At 32.1% G+C, this 14,827-nt stretch overlaps 1 protein-coding gene across 1 annotated transcript; it reads left to right on the plus strand.

The window, feature by feature from the left end:
* Nucleotides 1-337: 337 nt before the first annotated feature.
* On the plus strand, nucleotides 338-9,833 carry LOC129904405 (chorismate mutase 2). The gene is made up of 5 exons (XM_055979967.1): nucleotides 338-642; nucleotides 1,630-1,716; nucleotides 1,842-1,988; nucleotides 8,997-9,089; nucleotides 9,521-9,833. Exons 1-5 carry the CDS (start codon nucleotides 442-444, stop codon nucleotides 9,749-9,751), a joined length of 759 nt encoding a protein of 252 aa, XP_055835942.1. The 5' UTR covers nucleotides 338-441; the 3' UTR covers nucleotides 9,752-9,833.
* The last annotated feature ends 4,994 nt before the right edge of the window (nucleotides 9,834-14,827 follow it).

Consider the following 14,827-nt stretch of genomic DNA (forward strand, 5'->3'; position numbering starts at 1 on the left):
AAACCATTCTTACCGGCAAAAAATGTGATACAGTCGATATGACTGTTTTTTTTTAATTATAGGCTTTGAGTTCGAATTTTAATATGAATTTTTTTTGATAGGGAGCGCTAACCTCCGAATGAGGTCCTATCCGACGCGAATTCAAATTAATCGGACTCCAATATAAATATCGGACATCGGATGAAAAATTAAAAAATATATATATTCTTTAAAGTTGCTAGTTAAATAGTAGTAGGACCATAACCTTCAATGAATCAAAAATATAGGGACTAAAAACATAAAAACCTCTTCAATATATAGTTCAAACTTAAACCAATCAACCAAAAACTGATAACATTAATTCTTTCTTCTCCTTTTTTTTTCTCTCTGTTGTCCCCTGCGTCCACCCACCCCCTATAAAATCTTCTTGAGAATTTTGGCTATCAAAAAAAGGAAAAAAAAATGGCTTGTGGTGATGATGGTAAATTGAGTCTTGATTCAATAAGAGACAGTTTGATTAGACAAGAAGACACCATCATTTTCAACCTTATTGAAAGAATCAAATTCCCAACAAATCCAACCTTGTACAAACAACAATTACCAAATATTTCAGGGTCCTTGTTTCATTACTTGTTTCAACAAACAGAAGCCCTTCAATCTAAGGTAAAATATTTTGGTCGATTTCTCTTCTTGTGTGCTTATGTATACGATTTTTAATGGATTGTCCATCCATTCCGTCTCTGTTTTGATAAAATGTTAATTTTATGAGTTCTGAATTTTTCAAAAGCTAGCAATTGGGTATAACTTTAGATTTAATGTGTATAAATTTAATGAGTTTTTCAATAAAAATATATTGTTTGAATAAAAATTATTAGGTTAGGCCGAATTATTTGTTGGAGTTCTTGGAAATGTTAATGGTGTTGTCGTTATATTTGTACTCTTTTGGTAGGTTTTCCTCAATTTTCGGAAGCTATTTTTATTTTGGGTTGACTATGATTTTCTTCCCCCTTTACTTTTTCATTTTATAATTGTTTTTCTTCTCTTAAATCTTGAGTAATTATGTAATACTAACGTTTAAATTTATGACCACACATTCATGCATTATCTTCTTGAAGTTAGTTTAATCGTATTTTGATCGTTGTAATAGTCAAAAAAAATAATTCATACTTACTCAATTAATAATTATAATTATTATTTTAAAAAGTCATTTTTTTTTCTTGATTTCAATTTTTTAAAGCAAAAATAGCGACTATCTCAAATAATAACTATTGATTGGGTGACCATCTCAAAAATCAACTCGAAAATTATCAACTAGCTAGTGTGCTAATCTTACAAGAACTATTGGGGTCCTATTTTCAACTGATCTGAGATTGTTGTGCGTTCACTTTAATAGGTTTGAAAAGGAAATATTTATTATCAAAGATTGTGGTAAAATAATAAATATGTATTTTTTTAATTAAATATTTTGAATTTGAATTGGGAAATTTATTCTAAAGAAAAATTGATATCAAGATATCGGGTGAGACATCAAAAAAAATTGTACAAACCAATAAAATCAATCAATTATTTGTGCAAATTAACCATAAATGTATTGGCATATTGCAAAAGAAAATTCCTTTAATTTGATTGCTTTTATTTTATATATAATAGGTTGGTAGATACTTGTCCCAAGAGGAAATTCCTTTCTTCCCAGATAATTTGCCTGACTCAATCATTCCACCTACCAAATGCACACCAGTAAGTATCCATCTATCAGATTAATAATGTTTTTTTTTTAAAAAAAAAAAACTTATGTTGTGCTTTTAACTAGGATTTAAAAATTATAATAATTGTCACTAATTAATTTGATTAATATTACATAGGTTTTGCATCCTGCAGCAAACTTGGCAAATGTAAATGAGAAGATATTAGATATTTATATAAAGCAGATGCTTCCACTATTTTGTACTGAGGCTGATGATGATGCAAATTTTGCAACTACTGCTGCCTGTGACATTCAATTATTGCAGGTAAATACTTATTCACATTTGATGTTTTTATCGAATCAAGCAATTTAATTTTAGATTTGAGAATTTCAATGAACACGTATATCACTTGATCATGATTAAGTGAAAAATGTTTGTACGAGAAATAACATGCCTTACATTCATTAATTAATTTGTTGTAAACACATAGTATGAATAATTTATTTTAAATCTTTTTCATATGCACCTTTCCTTTTCTTGCGATTATTTATGCTCCTCCAATGCAGACCTACCACACGAATAGGAGAAATTATAGTTATTCTCTTCTTTTTTATTTTAATTCTTGAAAAAACAAAGTTAAAGAGTCCAAAAAGAAGAAGATATTAATTTTTGATTTCTCATTTGATGCTCAACGTCTATTTTAAAGCACAACCAATTTAAATTTGTGCGATAAAATCTCAATTTTAAGATAAAAATATAAAACACCCACACTTCTAACTCAATATAAAAAATTTGATCCAGCTAGACAAACATAAAGAATAAAGTTCTCTGCATTCTCAGAATTTTTCAGCAACTTGCAGATTATACTAAAAAATGTGACTTCAAACACATGTTAGAATGAACAACTCGTTATTTTTATCATTTCTAATTAAAGCCTATTCCACATTAAATGACATGACCTAACACTTCATGTTACATCTTTTTGAATTTTTTTTTTAAAATTATATTTCAAAAATAAACAATTTGACTTTATTAGTTAAGGTCCAGTGAACTAGGGAATATGATTTTTTTCACTTCACCAGAAAAAAAAAGGGAACTCGGACCTAATAGATGAATTATAAAGACATAATATATAAATGTGTCATTTAACTTGATTTTGGTTGATATTTATATTTTTTAATTTTGGGTGTGCACAAGTAAATACTTATATAAAATTGAATAAGTAGACACATGCGTCCGCATGGCATAATAATAGGAGTGTTTATCGGTCGGTTTGATTTTAAGTATTATTGGTTCTATTTATCGGTTTTTGATTTCTAAATACCTTAAACCGATAACCAATCTAATAAGATATTTGTTATCGATTTTTGGTCCTTAACGGTTTGGTTTAATCAATAAGAAGATACTTTTAAAACAAATATACGATACCTGGAGCGCCGCCGTCATAGCAACTTGCAAACCCTTGCCGCTGAACCTAAAGCGGTAAAACCTAAATGGTAAATAATAAAATATTAACTACTAAATAATATGAAATAGTGATTAACTGATTATATATTTATATTAATATTTTTGTTTGATATTTGTGTATGAGTAAAATACTAAAAAAATATAATTAGCAAACTATTATAGTCTTAATGGATTATCGATTTACCCAATAATTCAATATTATAAAATCAATATCAAATCGATAACCCAATAATTATTTTTTATAAAATCACTTATTAGTGGTGGCATGTGACATGTGTTGTGCACATGGTGTAAGTGGTGTAAGGTGTAATTAGTTAGATAGAGTATTAGTGGTGGCATGTGCTGTGCACATGGTGTAAGTGGTGTAAGGTGTAATCAGTTAGATAGTTAGTTAGTAGTGGATCCCACATTAATTAAATGATTAGAGGGTGTTAGAGATTCAACTTAGCTAAGTATAAGTGAGTAGTGTACAGTTGTATGTAGTCTCTCTTCAACTTCTTCTTCTACTGAACCTCTTTCTCTACAAAACAAAAATAAAAAATCCCCAATTCTCTCTCAAATGTGTTCATTCTAACATGGTATCAGAGCGGGTTTCAATTTGAGGAATTAAACAGCCATTAGAGTTTGAATTGAAGAACATCGGAGAAGGATCGGAGCTCGAGCTGAAGAACAACAGAGAGGAAGTTGAGAAATAATGGTTGATAATCAAAATTTAGCAGCCGATCTTTCACAATCGCAATCGTCGAGTGAAAGGATAGTTATAGAATATGGTCATCCCTTGTATGTACATCCATCTGACACATCGGGATGTGTTTTAGCACTGGTGAAACTCACCGAATTTGAAAACTATGGGGTATGGAGTCGAGCTATGAGAATGTCTCTTCTAGCTAAAAAGAAGCTAGGTTTTGTGACTGGCACATGCAAAAAGAAATCGTTTGATGAATCGCTTCATGAACAATGGAAGACAGTGAGTGCAATTGTTCTCTCGTGGATCTTGAATACAGTATCGAAAAACCTGTTGAATGGCATTGTGTATACGTCAGATGCACATTTAGTCTAGAAGGATCTGAAGAAAAGCTTTGATAAGGTAAATTGAGTACGAATCTTTCAGGTGCACACAACAATTGCAAATCTTAAACAGGGAACCAATCCAGTGTCAATGTATTTCTCCAAATTGAAGGAACTGTGGAGTGAGTCTGATTTGATAGCTCTTTCTTCGAACTGTGGTTGTCCAAAGTCTAGGAGCTACGTTGAGTACCTGCAGCAGCAAAGGTTGATGATGCAGTTTTTAAGTGGTTTAAACGAATCTTATGATCAAGCTAAGCGGCAAATTTTGATGAAGTCTAATGCACCATCTGTAACTCAGGCTTATGCCCTGATAGTACAAGATGAAAGTCAACAGGCAAATATTGAGAAATCCAATCCAATAACAATGCAAGTCAAAAGAAATGATAACTACAAGAGAGGCAATTCAATGTATTGTGAAAATTGTCATATGAGAAATCATACAAAGAAGGATTGTTACAAACTTATTGGATATCCTTCAGAAAGGGATAACAAAACCAACAGAAAAATGGAAGAAGCTCATGATGGTTACAGGAAGGATAATAACTATCGTGAAGGATGGAGGAAGGAAAGATACAAAGAAAGATACAAGAGGGATAATAATGAAGGATGGAGAAAGGAAGCACATGCCGTAGTTGTTAACAATGCAGACTTTGCTCAAGGGAAATATGTAGGTAAGGATGATACTAGGGGCCAGTATGCTGATGATAATAGAAGAGGTGATGACAAGAGTAGTCACCATTATTCAAAAGATCAGTACAAGCATATCAATGGCTATGGCAATGACTCTGAAGTATATGAAGCTCATATGATAGGTATTGTGACCTATTTAATGTCTCAGTTAGAAAAACGTGAATGGATAATTGATTCTGGTGCATCTCACCATGTCACTGCAAATGATAAGTTACTAAAGAACATTCATAGCCTACAAACTAATAAAGGAGTAAGGATGCATTTACCAAATGAAAGCACAGTTCCAATTACACATACATGATGTGCAGAACTATTTGGACAAGAAAAGATTACAAATGTGTTATTTGTGCCTGATTTTAAATATAATTTGTTGTCAGTGTCCAAATTGACCAAGATCACTGTATTTTTTAGGATCTATACAGTGGCAGGGTGAAAGGGATTGGTAGGTTGCAAGGAGGACTATACATTTTCCAAGGATCAGCTGACGACTCTGATGCACAAAGAGGAAATATAAGACAAGTTTACCTAGCAGATGCTGATGAAAGATACAATTTATGGCATAGAAGATTAGGCCATCCTTTCATATCTATAATGAAGACTATGATAGAGTTCAAAGATAAGATTGACAAGAATGTGCATAATAATTGTAAGATTTGTCCTTTAGTGAGACAGACCAGATTACAGTTTCCTTTAAGCATTTTCTAGAGCTGATCAGCCTTTTGAACTTGTTCATTTTGATTTGTGGGGTCCTCACAAAACTCCTACTTTTAGTAAGAAGAGTTATTTCCTCACCATTGTTGATGATCATACCAGATATACTTGGATCTATTTATTACAGCTAAAGACTGAAGTAATTATTATTTTGAAGTAATTTCTTGCCTTTGTGAATACTCAGTTTAATTGCAAAGTCAAGACTATTAGGTCTGACAATAATACTGAATTTTTTAACTCTCAATGTTGTGAGTTATTACAGAGCCTAGAGATAATTCATCAAAGTAGCTGTCTTTATACACCTCAACAAAATGGGGTGGTTGAGAGAAAGCATAGGCAGTTCCTGGAGATGGCAAGAGCTATTAAGTTTCAGGCTACTTTTCCAACTAAGTATTGGGGTTGTTGAGAGAAAGCATAAGCAGATCCTGGAGATGACAAGAGCTATTAAGTTTCAGGCTACCTTTCCAACTAAGTATTGGGGTTTTTGTGTTAAAGTTGCAGTGTATTTGATGAATAGGTTGCCATCAAGTGCCTTGAAGGGCTACACTCCTTATGAGTTATTGCATCATAAAAGGGCCTCTCTTGATCATCTAAAGATACCTGGTTGCCTTTATTTTGTCACTACATTGCCTAGATCAAACAAATTTGCTTATAGAGCCAAAAAAACTGTATTCATGGGCTTCTCAGAGACCCAAAAGGAATATATTGTGCTTGATCTATCTACTAATAAGTTTTTTGTTAGCAGGAATGTGGTGTTCAAAGAATGTCAGTTTCCTTTTAGCAATATTGCAGACTCAAGTGGTAACACATTTTTGCAAATCTGTCTTGTTAAATCTTTATATGATTCTCCTGTTCCTGCTCACATCTATCAGTCTCCATCAGCAGTAGTAGTAAATAATGATGCTACAGATGCAGTAGCAGTAATTGATGCTGCAGATGCAGTAGAAGAAGTTGGTGTTGCTCTTGCTGCTGTCACTAGCAACAGACCAATTAGGATAACCAAACAACCTGGATGGTTAAATGACTATGTTGTAATGCTAGTCATGATGGAAATCACATCTACTCCATCAACAAGTATTTGTCATATGCAGGAATATTAAATAAGTATAAGAGCTATTTGACTAAGTTCTCTACCTTGACTGAACCTAAAAACTTTAAGGAAACTTTAAGGGATATAAAGTGGGTAGAAGCTATGCCGTAGGAGATGACAACTCTAGAAGATAATCACACTTGGAAGATTGTTGGTCTTCCAAATGACAAAAATGCAATCTAAATGGGTGTATAAGATCAAGTATAAGGCTAATGGGGATATTGAAAGATTCAAGGCAAAGTTAGTGGCAAAAGGATATAGTCAAAAGGAAGGTTTTGATTATCATAAAACTTTTTCTCCAGTGGCAAAAATGATCATTGTGAGATCAGTGATTGCACTAACAGCATCAAAAGGATGGAAACTTCATCAAATGGATGTATACAAAGCTTTCTTGCAAAGAGATCTTTATGAAGAAGTCTATATGAAGTTACTAGAAGGGTTCAACAGACAGGGAGAGATTAAGGTGTGCAGGTTGTTAAAATCTTTGTATGGCCTAAAGCAGACATCAAGACAGTGGAATATCAAGCTAACTGATGCACTGATAGCTGCAGGATTCAAATAGAGTCTTCACGATTACTCACTCTTTACAAAGGAATCAGGTAACAACATTGTTATAATCCTTGTATATGTAGATGACCTGCTTATCACTGGAGATATCAACAGTCTCATAGAGGAAGCCAAGAAGATTCTGCATCATGATTTTAAAGTAAAAGACTTAAGGGAACTCAAATATTTCCTTGGTATAGAGGTATTGAGATCACAATGTGGTATTATCCTTGATAAAAGGAAATACATATTGGAGCTTATATTAGAAATGGGCTTAGCAGGCACAAAGCCAGCTGCCACACCACTGAAGGTTGGAAACAAATTGACTACTATGGAATATGACAGAGTTGTTGGAGTCAAGAATGATGAAGCTCTAGAGGAGGCATTAAGGTATCAAAGGCTAATAGGAAAGTTCCTGTATGTCACCATTACTAGACCAGACATTAGCTTTGCATTCCAAACACTAAGCCAATTTATGCAAGAGCCTAAAATTTCACATTGGGAGGCAGCTGTCAGAATAGTCAAGTACCTGAAGAATGCACCAAGTCAGGGTCTCATTTTTAGATCACAATATACACATGAGATAACATGCTGGTGTGACTCAGACTGGACAACATGCCCAAACACAAGAAGATCCATTACAGGTTATGCAGTGAAGTTTGGAGAGTCATTAATCTCTTGGAAATTAAAAAAGCAACAAACTGTATCCAAGAGCTCAGCTGAAGCTGAGTATAGGAGCATGGCAGCCGTTGTGGTAGAAATCACTTGGTTGCTGGGCTTATTCAATGATCTTGGAGTGGAAGTTAACCAACCAGTGACAGTTTGGAGTGATAGCAAGGCAACGATTCAACTGGCAACAAATCCAGTATATCATGAGAGAACAAAGCACATCAAAATTGATTGTCACTTTATACGGGACAAGATAAAGAAAGGCACAATAAAGACTGAATTTGTGGAAACACATAATCAACAGGCAGACTTGATGACAAAGGAATTGAGCAGGCAACAGCATGTGTATTTGATGAACAAGTTGGGAGTGTTAGATGTTCTGCACCCTCGAACTTGAGGGGGAGTATTAGTGGTGACATGTGGCATGTGTTGTGCACATGGTGTAAGTGGTGTAAAGTGTAATTAGTTAGATAGTTAGTTAGTAGTGGGTCCCACATTAATTAAGTGATTAGAGGGGGTTAGAAACTTGGCTTAGCTAAGTATAAGTGAGTAGTGTACAGTTGTATGTAGTCTCTCTTCAACTTCTTCTTCTACTGAACCTCTTTCTCTACAGAACAAAAATAAAAAATCCCCAATTCTCTCTCAAATGTGTTCATTCCAATATCACTAAATAACCGTTAACCCAATAGTAGTAAATCAATAACATTTTTTTTGGTTTGATTTATCGGTCGGTTCGATTTTTGCATACCCCTACATAATACACGTAAGACGCTATGTAGGACGTGAATTGCCATGAAGGACACATATGTCTACTTGGTTATTTGGAAAAGTCAGCTCATTTGCCTTGTTATCTACATCTAGAAGTCTGAACTTATTCAACATTATACAAGTTTAAATGTCTAGTTGTGCATACTCATAGTTGGAGGGCATAAATGTCAGCTGAGGCCAAATTGAAATGCATGGTTATATGAAAAATGTAGTTCATCCATTTAAAGATGTAGCTTCAGAAATATTATAGATAAACTTTGGATTTTTTCTTCAACATTTATATGCTGATGTAAAGATGTATGTTTTTTGTTGTTGTGTTGAAGGCACTGTCTAGAAGGATTCACTATGGAAAATTTGTTGCTGAAGTTAAATTCAGGGATAGCACTGATGATTATAAACCATTTATTCTTGCTCAGGTATCTCATCATCATGACTTACAATTAATTATGGAGATTTTTCTAAATATTGCAAAAAACAATTCCAAAAAAGTCTCTATTTAAGTGTTTAACATTCAGTCACAAAGACGAAAACAACAACATACCCAGTGAAATTCTATTAAGTAGGGTATGGAAAGGGTAAAGTGTACGCATATCCTACCACTATTTCGAGAAGACCCTCGATTTATCAAGTGCATCAAACCCAAGTTAAAGCGAAGAAGAAGAAGAAACAATAAATAAAACATAGTTGTTAATAAGAAAGACAGTATAAAGTCTACAAGAAAAAAATAATAACAACAACAAAAATAGCCTAATAATTGAAACACAATGCACAACATAAGGCAAGAACTACAAGGATTCTAGTATGACGACGTACAGAACTGAAGAGATATATATGTTTGTTGTTGCAGGATAGGGATGGTCTCATGAAGTTATTGACATTTGAAGCAGTTGAAGAGATGGTGAAGAAGAGAGTAGCAAAGAAAGCCAAGGTATTTGGCCAAGAAGTAACCTTAAAGGATAGTGCTAAAGAAGTGAAAGGCAAAGTTGATCCATTACTAGTTTCACGTTTATATGATGAATGGATAATGCCTTTGACTAAATTTGTTGAAGTTGAGTACCTCCTACGCCGTCTTGATTAATTACATTCTTATTGTTGTTGTAATTGTTTGTTACGATGATTGATGACATTAATGTGCAAGAAAATAATGATTTTACATTAAACCGTTTTAAGAAGAGATATGTACCCCCCTTTTCCCCCTCAAGATAGATTAATTAATAAAAAGATAAATATATCAAACCCTCGCAAAACTTACTTTAGAACTTTAACTACGCAAACGTTTAAATACCCTCTTAACAACTTTCAAGTGAATTAAATACCACCTTATAGGTGCAATACCAGTTTCACAATTGGAAGGTGATATACATGCGCGTCATCTCAACGACACGTCGAGAATACATCAGAAAGTGGAGAAAATTGAGTTCAAGGTGATAAATAAGTTTCCAATTAAAAAAAGGTGGCAACTTTGACTGACCAAAGTCAAATCTTCTAGTAATTAGGAATTAAGTTAAGTAGGGGTAAAATGTATTTAAAACTTTTGAAACTTTAATAAAATACAAAAAAAAACCACCCTTTCCCCATTTCAAATTTATTTTCTCTTTCTTTCATTTAGAAATTCTCCTTCTGCGTCTCTTCTTCTTCTTCATTTTTTCTTCTTCTTCTTCGTCGTCCTCTTCTTCTTGCTCGTCATCTTGCTTCTCTCATTGTTAGGGTTTCAAAGCTCTTCAAAGGTAAAGTTCTGTCTCTCATAGTTAGGGTTTTAATTTTTCTTGTGAAAATGATGATTTAGATTAAAGAAGATGAAAAAAATATATAGATTTCACAAATCTTGTTGCATGCCCTAGTAAATATATTTTTGTGTTGTTTTTATTATGGTGTGTTTTTAAATATGGTTGTTCTTTAATTTTTGTCGTTGTACTCTTTGTGAGAAAATATGTTGTCCTTGAAATTGTTTTACTTGTTGAGAGAAAAAATATGTTCTTGTAATTGATGGTGGATTGATATTGGTGGTTGATTCTTCAAATATGCTATAAATAAATGAAAAAGTTGCTAAAGTACTTACAGCAACTCCTGAAGTACTTAAATAAATGCTTAATTTTCTCTAAGTGTTTAGTGAATCAGTTGTTGAAGTTTCTATAGAAGCTCTTCTGTAGAAGTTTTAGCAATTGTTTCACTCAATTGTAAAAAATTAAAGATGAAGAACATGAATTTCTTGAGTTGTTCATTTAGTGATGTGTTCTTAATATGTTGTTCTTGGTTGTTATTGTACTCTTTGTGAGAAAAAAAATATTCTCTTGTAGTTGGTATTGATGTTTGGTTGATATTCTAGTATTGAGTTTGAAAAATATGCATATGCTGTAACAACCTTAGAACTTGTTGTGAATAGATGAAGTAGTTATTGAAGTTGTTATAGCAGGTCAGCCTAATTGCTAAATTTGTTGCAACAACTGTTGAAATATGTATAACAACTGCTTAAGTCTATGACACAACTGTTAAAGTATTTTACAGCAATTTCAGAATTTGCTGCAACAATTGCTTAATCAACTTCAGCAATTAATTCATTTTCCTCTTTATTTAAAATGATTGATTAAATTAATAGATTATTTCTATTTTATCTCAGGTGTGTAGATTAAATTGCTCGAATTAAAATTATAGAGATGATATTCCTACTATAAGATCAAAAGGAAAGCAAAGTAGTATACAAAAAGAGGTTGAAGAACAACAAAATAAAGTCATTTATGAAATACAATTAACTAATCTTGCTAAGCATGTCATTACTGATGGTAAGATAGTGTCAAGCCCTAGAAAACTAGATCAAAATTTGGAGCAACCTAGAGAAGAAGAATCTGGAAAAAAAATATTTTTTCCAAAGATGTACATAATTCTGATGCTGCTGATAATTCAAAGAAAAACTAAAGATAATGGTGAGGGTATAGAGACTTCAAAAGATGAGGATGAGGATAAGGATAGAGAAAGTGAAGTTAGATCAAAAAGGTATCATGATAAACCTGTACCGGAGTCTCCACCAGCCAGTCCTTCAGTTGCTAGTCCTTCAACTTCTAGTCCTTTAGTTGACAATCATTCAGCCGCCAATCCTTCTGTTGCTAGTCCTTCAATTACTAGTCATTCAGCTGCTGGTCCTTCAGTTGTCGGTCCTTTAGTTGCTAATCCTTCTGCTGTCGATCTTTCAATAGAATTTGTTAAGCTTATTAGCTATTTATCTTATGGATTTGAGACAACTATGAATACCCATCCAGACATGATAGATGATTTTGTGGTAAGATCAAAATTGGGAAAATTATTTAATGATTTTATAGAAATATTGTAGAAGCAAAATTTGGAAAATGTTTTTAGGTCTACGGTGCTTGAAAAATATCTAGACCTAGATGAAAGTGTGAATGCTCGATTTCAAATGAATTTGATATTTCAACTTCTTCGACGTTGGATTAAAAGTGAGAGAACAGATGAGTTTTGGATAAATTATCGTGGCATGCTTGTTTGTTTTGGCATGAAAGAGTTCGCCATTGTAACTAGTTTGAACTTCCATCTACCTCATCATTATGTCGCCAAGTCAACCAAGGCAGACAAAAGATATAAAAAAATTATTGATGCGATGAAAAAAAACATTGCAAATGAAAGAAGTTGCTTGAGTTTTTTAAGTCTAGGAAAATAAAAACAAAAGTGTGAAAAGTCATTGTGTTTAATTTTTTTTTTGTAAACTGTATTCTCTATGGTAAAGATTCGAATACAAATGCTTGTGCTTTTTGGTTTGAACTCTTAGCTGATCGAAAAGCATTTTTTGCCTATCCATAGGGTCGAGAAGGCTATACTCTCACATTAGAGTATCTAGTGAAGGTTGCAAGCTCAAAACCAACAATCTTTGTGGCTTTGAGACACGTAACAAACATTTCTAATGATATGTGGGATTGTGTTAGTCCAATTTAAGACTAAAAGTTAAATTTAGTAGAGATTTTAATTGAATATGTCGTAGTAAGTTATCTAGTTGTTGTTTAAGACTAAAAGTTAAATTTACTAGATTTTAATTGAATATTTCGTAGTAAGTTAGCTAGTTGTTATAAGTATTATAACAATTGAATTATATCAATTGCTAAAATTATTTTAAAAATTATTATAATATACATCAACAAGTTAGGTATTTGCTGGGAGTATTCTAGCAATTGCTGTAAAATAGCAACAGAGAATTAGCTAATTGCTGAAAGTGTTATAGCAATTGATGTAAAATGCATCAACAAGTTAGCTACTTATTGGAACTCATCTAACAATTATTGTCAATTATCTAGCGGTTGTTGAATGTTTAATAGCAAGTTAGTATTTGCTATAATAAATTGAGTATTAGTTTGATGGATAGATTATATCTAATGATAGATGAGGTGGTGTTAGTCCAATTTAAGACTAAAAAGTCTAATTGAAGACTAAAATAGATTCAATAGCAATCTTATACGTTGAGAAAGTAATTAGAAAAATAATATATGATTAGTTTGGAAATAACACATATACGTTGATATTACAATATTAAATTAAATAATTATTAGTTAGGCGAATCAATTATATCTAATGATAAATGGGGCGGTGTTAATTCAATTCAAGAGTAAAATTATATTCAATAATGACCTTATACATTGAGATAGTTATTAGATAAGTAATGTGTGATTAATTGAGCAATTACACATGTAAGTCAATTTTGATTGAGTAAATTAATTAATAGTTGATTGGATCAATAATATTTATTGATAATTAAAGTGGTGTTAGTTCAATTTTAGACTAAAAGTTAGATTTAGTAAATATTTAGTAGCTAGTTGTTGAAAATGTATCAACAAGTTACTCATCTAACAACTGCTGAAATTACTCATAGCAACTTAGTGAGTTGCTGTGAATTATCTAGTAGTTTCTGAATAATATAGAAAGTTAGTTAGTTGCTACAATAAATTGAGTATTAGTTGGATAAATAAATCAACTACAAAGTAATTTATTCATAGCAGACGATAAATTTAATATTTACACGCGTAGTCAACTTTGATTGAGTATTTTGATTGTTAATTGATCATATCAATCATATTAAATGATTAATAAAGTGATTTTGATATATTATAATACTTAGACTTAATTTTAATGGTGATATTATACAATTACATAGTAATTTATTTATAAAAGATGATAGATTAAGTAATTGCACGCGTAGTCAAACATGATTGAGCAATTTGATTGTTAATTAATTATATCAATCATATTAAATGATTAATAAAGTGATTTTGATATATTATAATATTTATACTTGATTTTATTGGTGATCTTGTACAATTACATATTAATTTATTCATAATAGACTATAAATCGAGTCCAAATTGCTCAACTAAAATCATCAACAATTGTAAAAAAATATCTAAAACCATCATGAGTAGTAGATTGATAAGGACCCCCAGTATCCGCATGTATTAAATCAAAAACACATTTAGTGGAAATAGTACTAGAAGGAAATGATAACTTGGATTATCTTGCCATAGGAAAAATGATACAAGGACAAGAGAACTTTGAACAAGAAGGGAAGTCTAGAAAGATACTCTTCATATTACTCATTGGCATATGGCCTAATCTATAATGCCATAGCTTTTCTTTTACATTGGAATTGAAATAACTAGAACAAGAACTAGAAACATCAGTTAAAGAACTGCAAAAACATAAACTATGATGATTGGAACATGGTAGGTTTTTGGTGGAAACATCTAGATAACTTGACTTGAGGATGTATAGACCTTCTTATTCTTTAGCAAGTACCTGAAGGATCTTCAATGAAGGGCCCTGCAACAAGAAGCAAGTGTTAGGGGTAAAGAGAACATATTGTTGAAGCTATCTGCATAACTTGTGAATAGAAATAAGATTGAACCTAAAGGAAGAAATATATAGAACATGATCAAGAGTTATATTAGATAGAAGGGAGACAGATTCTGAATGAGCAACCATTACTTTGTGAGAATTAGGAAGAGTTACCATAATAGGTGTAGGCAGAAGATTGATTTTAGTAAAGAAAGTTTTATCAAATGTCTTATGCTCAGAAGCTCCACTATCCAGTATCCAAAAACAACTATCAACCTTAAACAAACAAGCCCAAGAATTAAAGATGCAAATATCCTTCTCTTGT

The sequence above is a fragment of the Solanum dulcamara genome, chromosome 9 (assembly GCF_947179165.1).
Source record: "Solanum dulcamara chromosome 9, daSolDulc1.2, whole genome shotgun sequence".
Classification (NCBI taxonomy): Eukaryota; Viridiplantae; Streptophyta; class Magnoliopsida; order Solanales; family Solanaceae; genus Solanum; species Solanum dulcamara.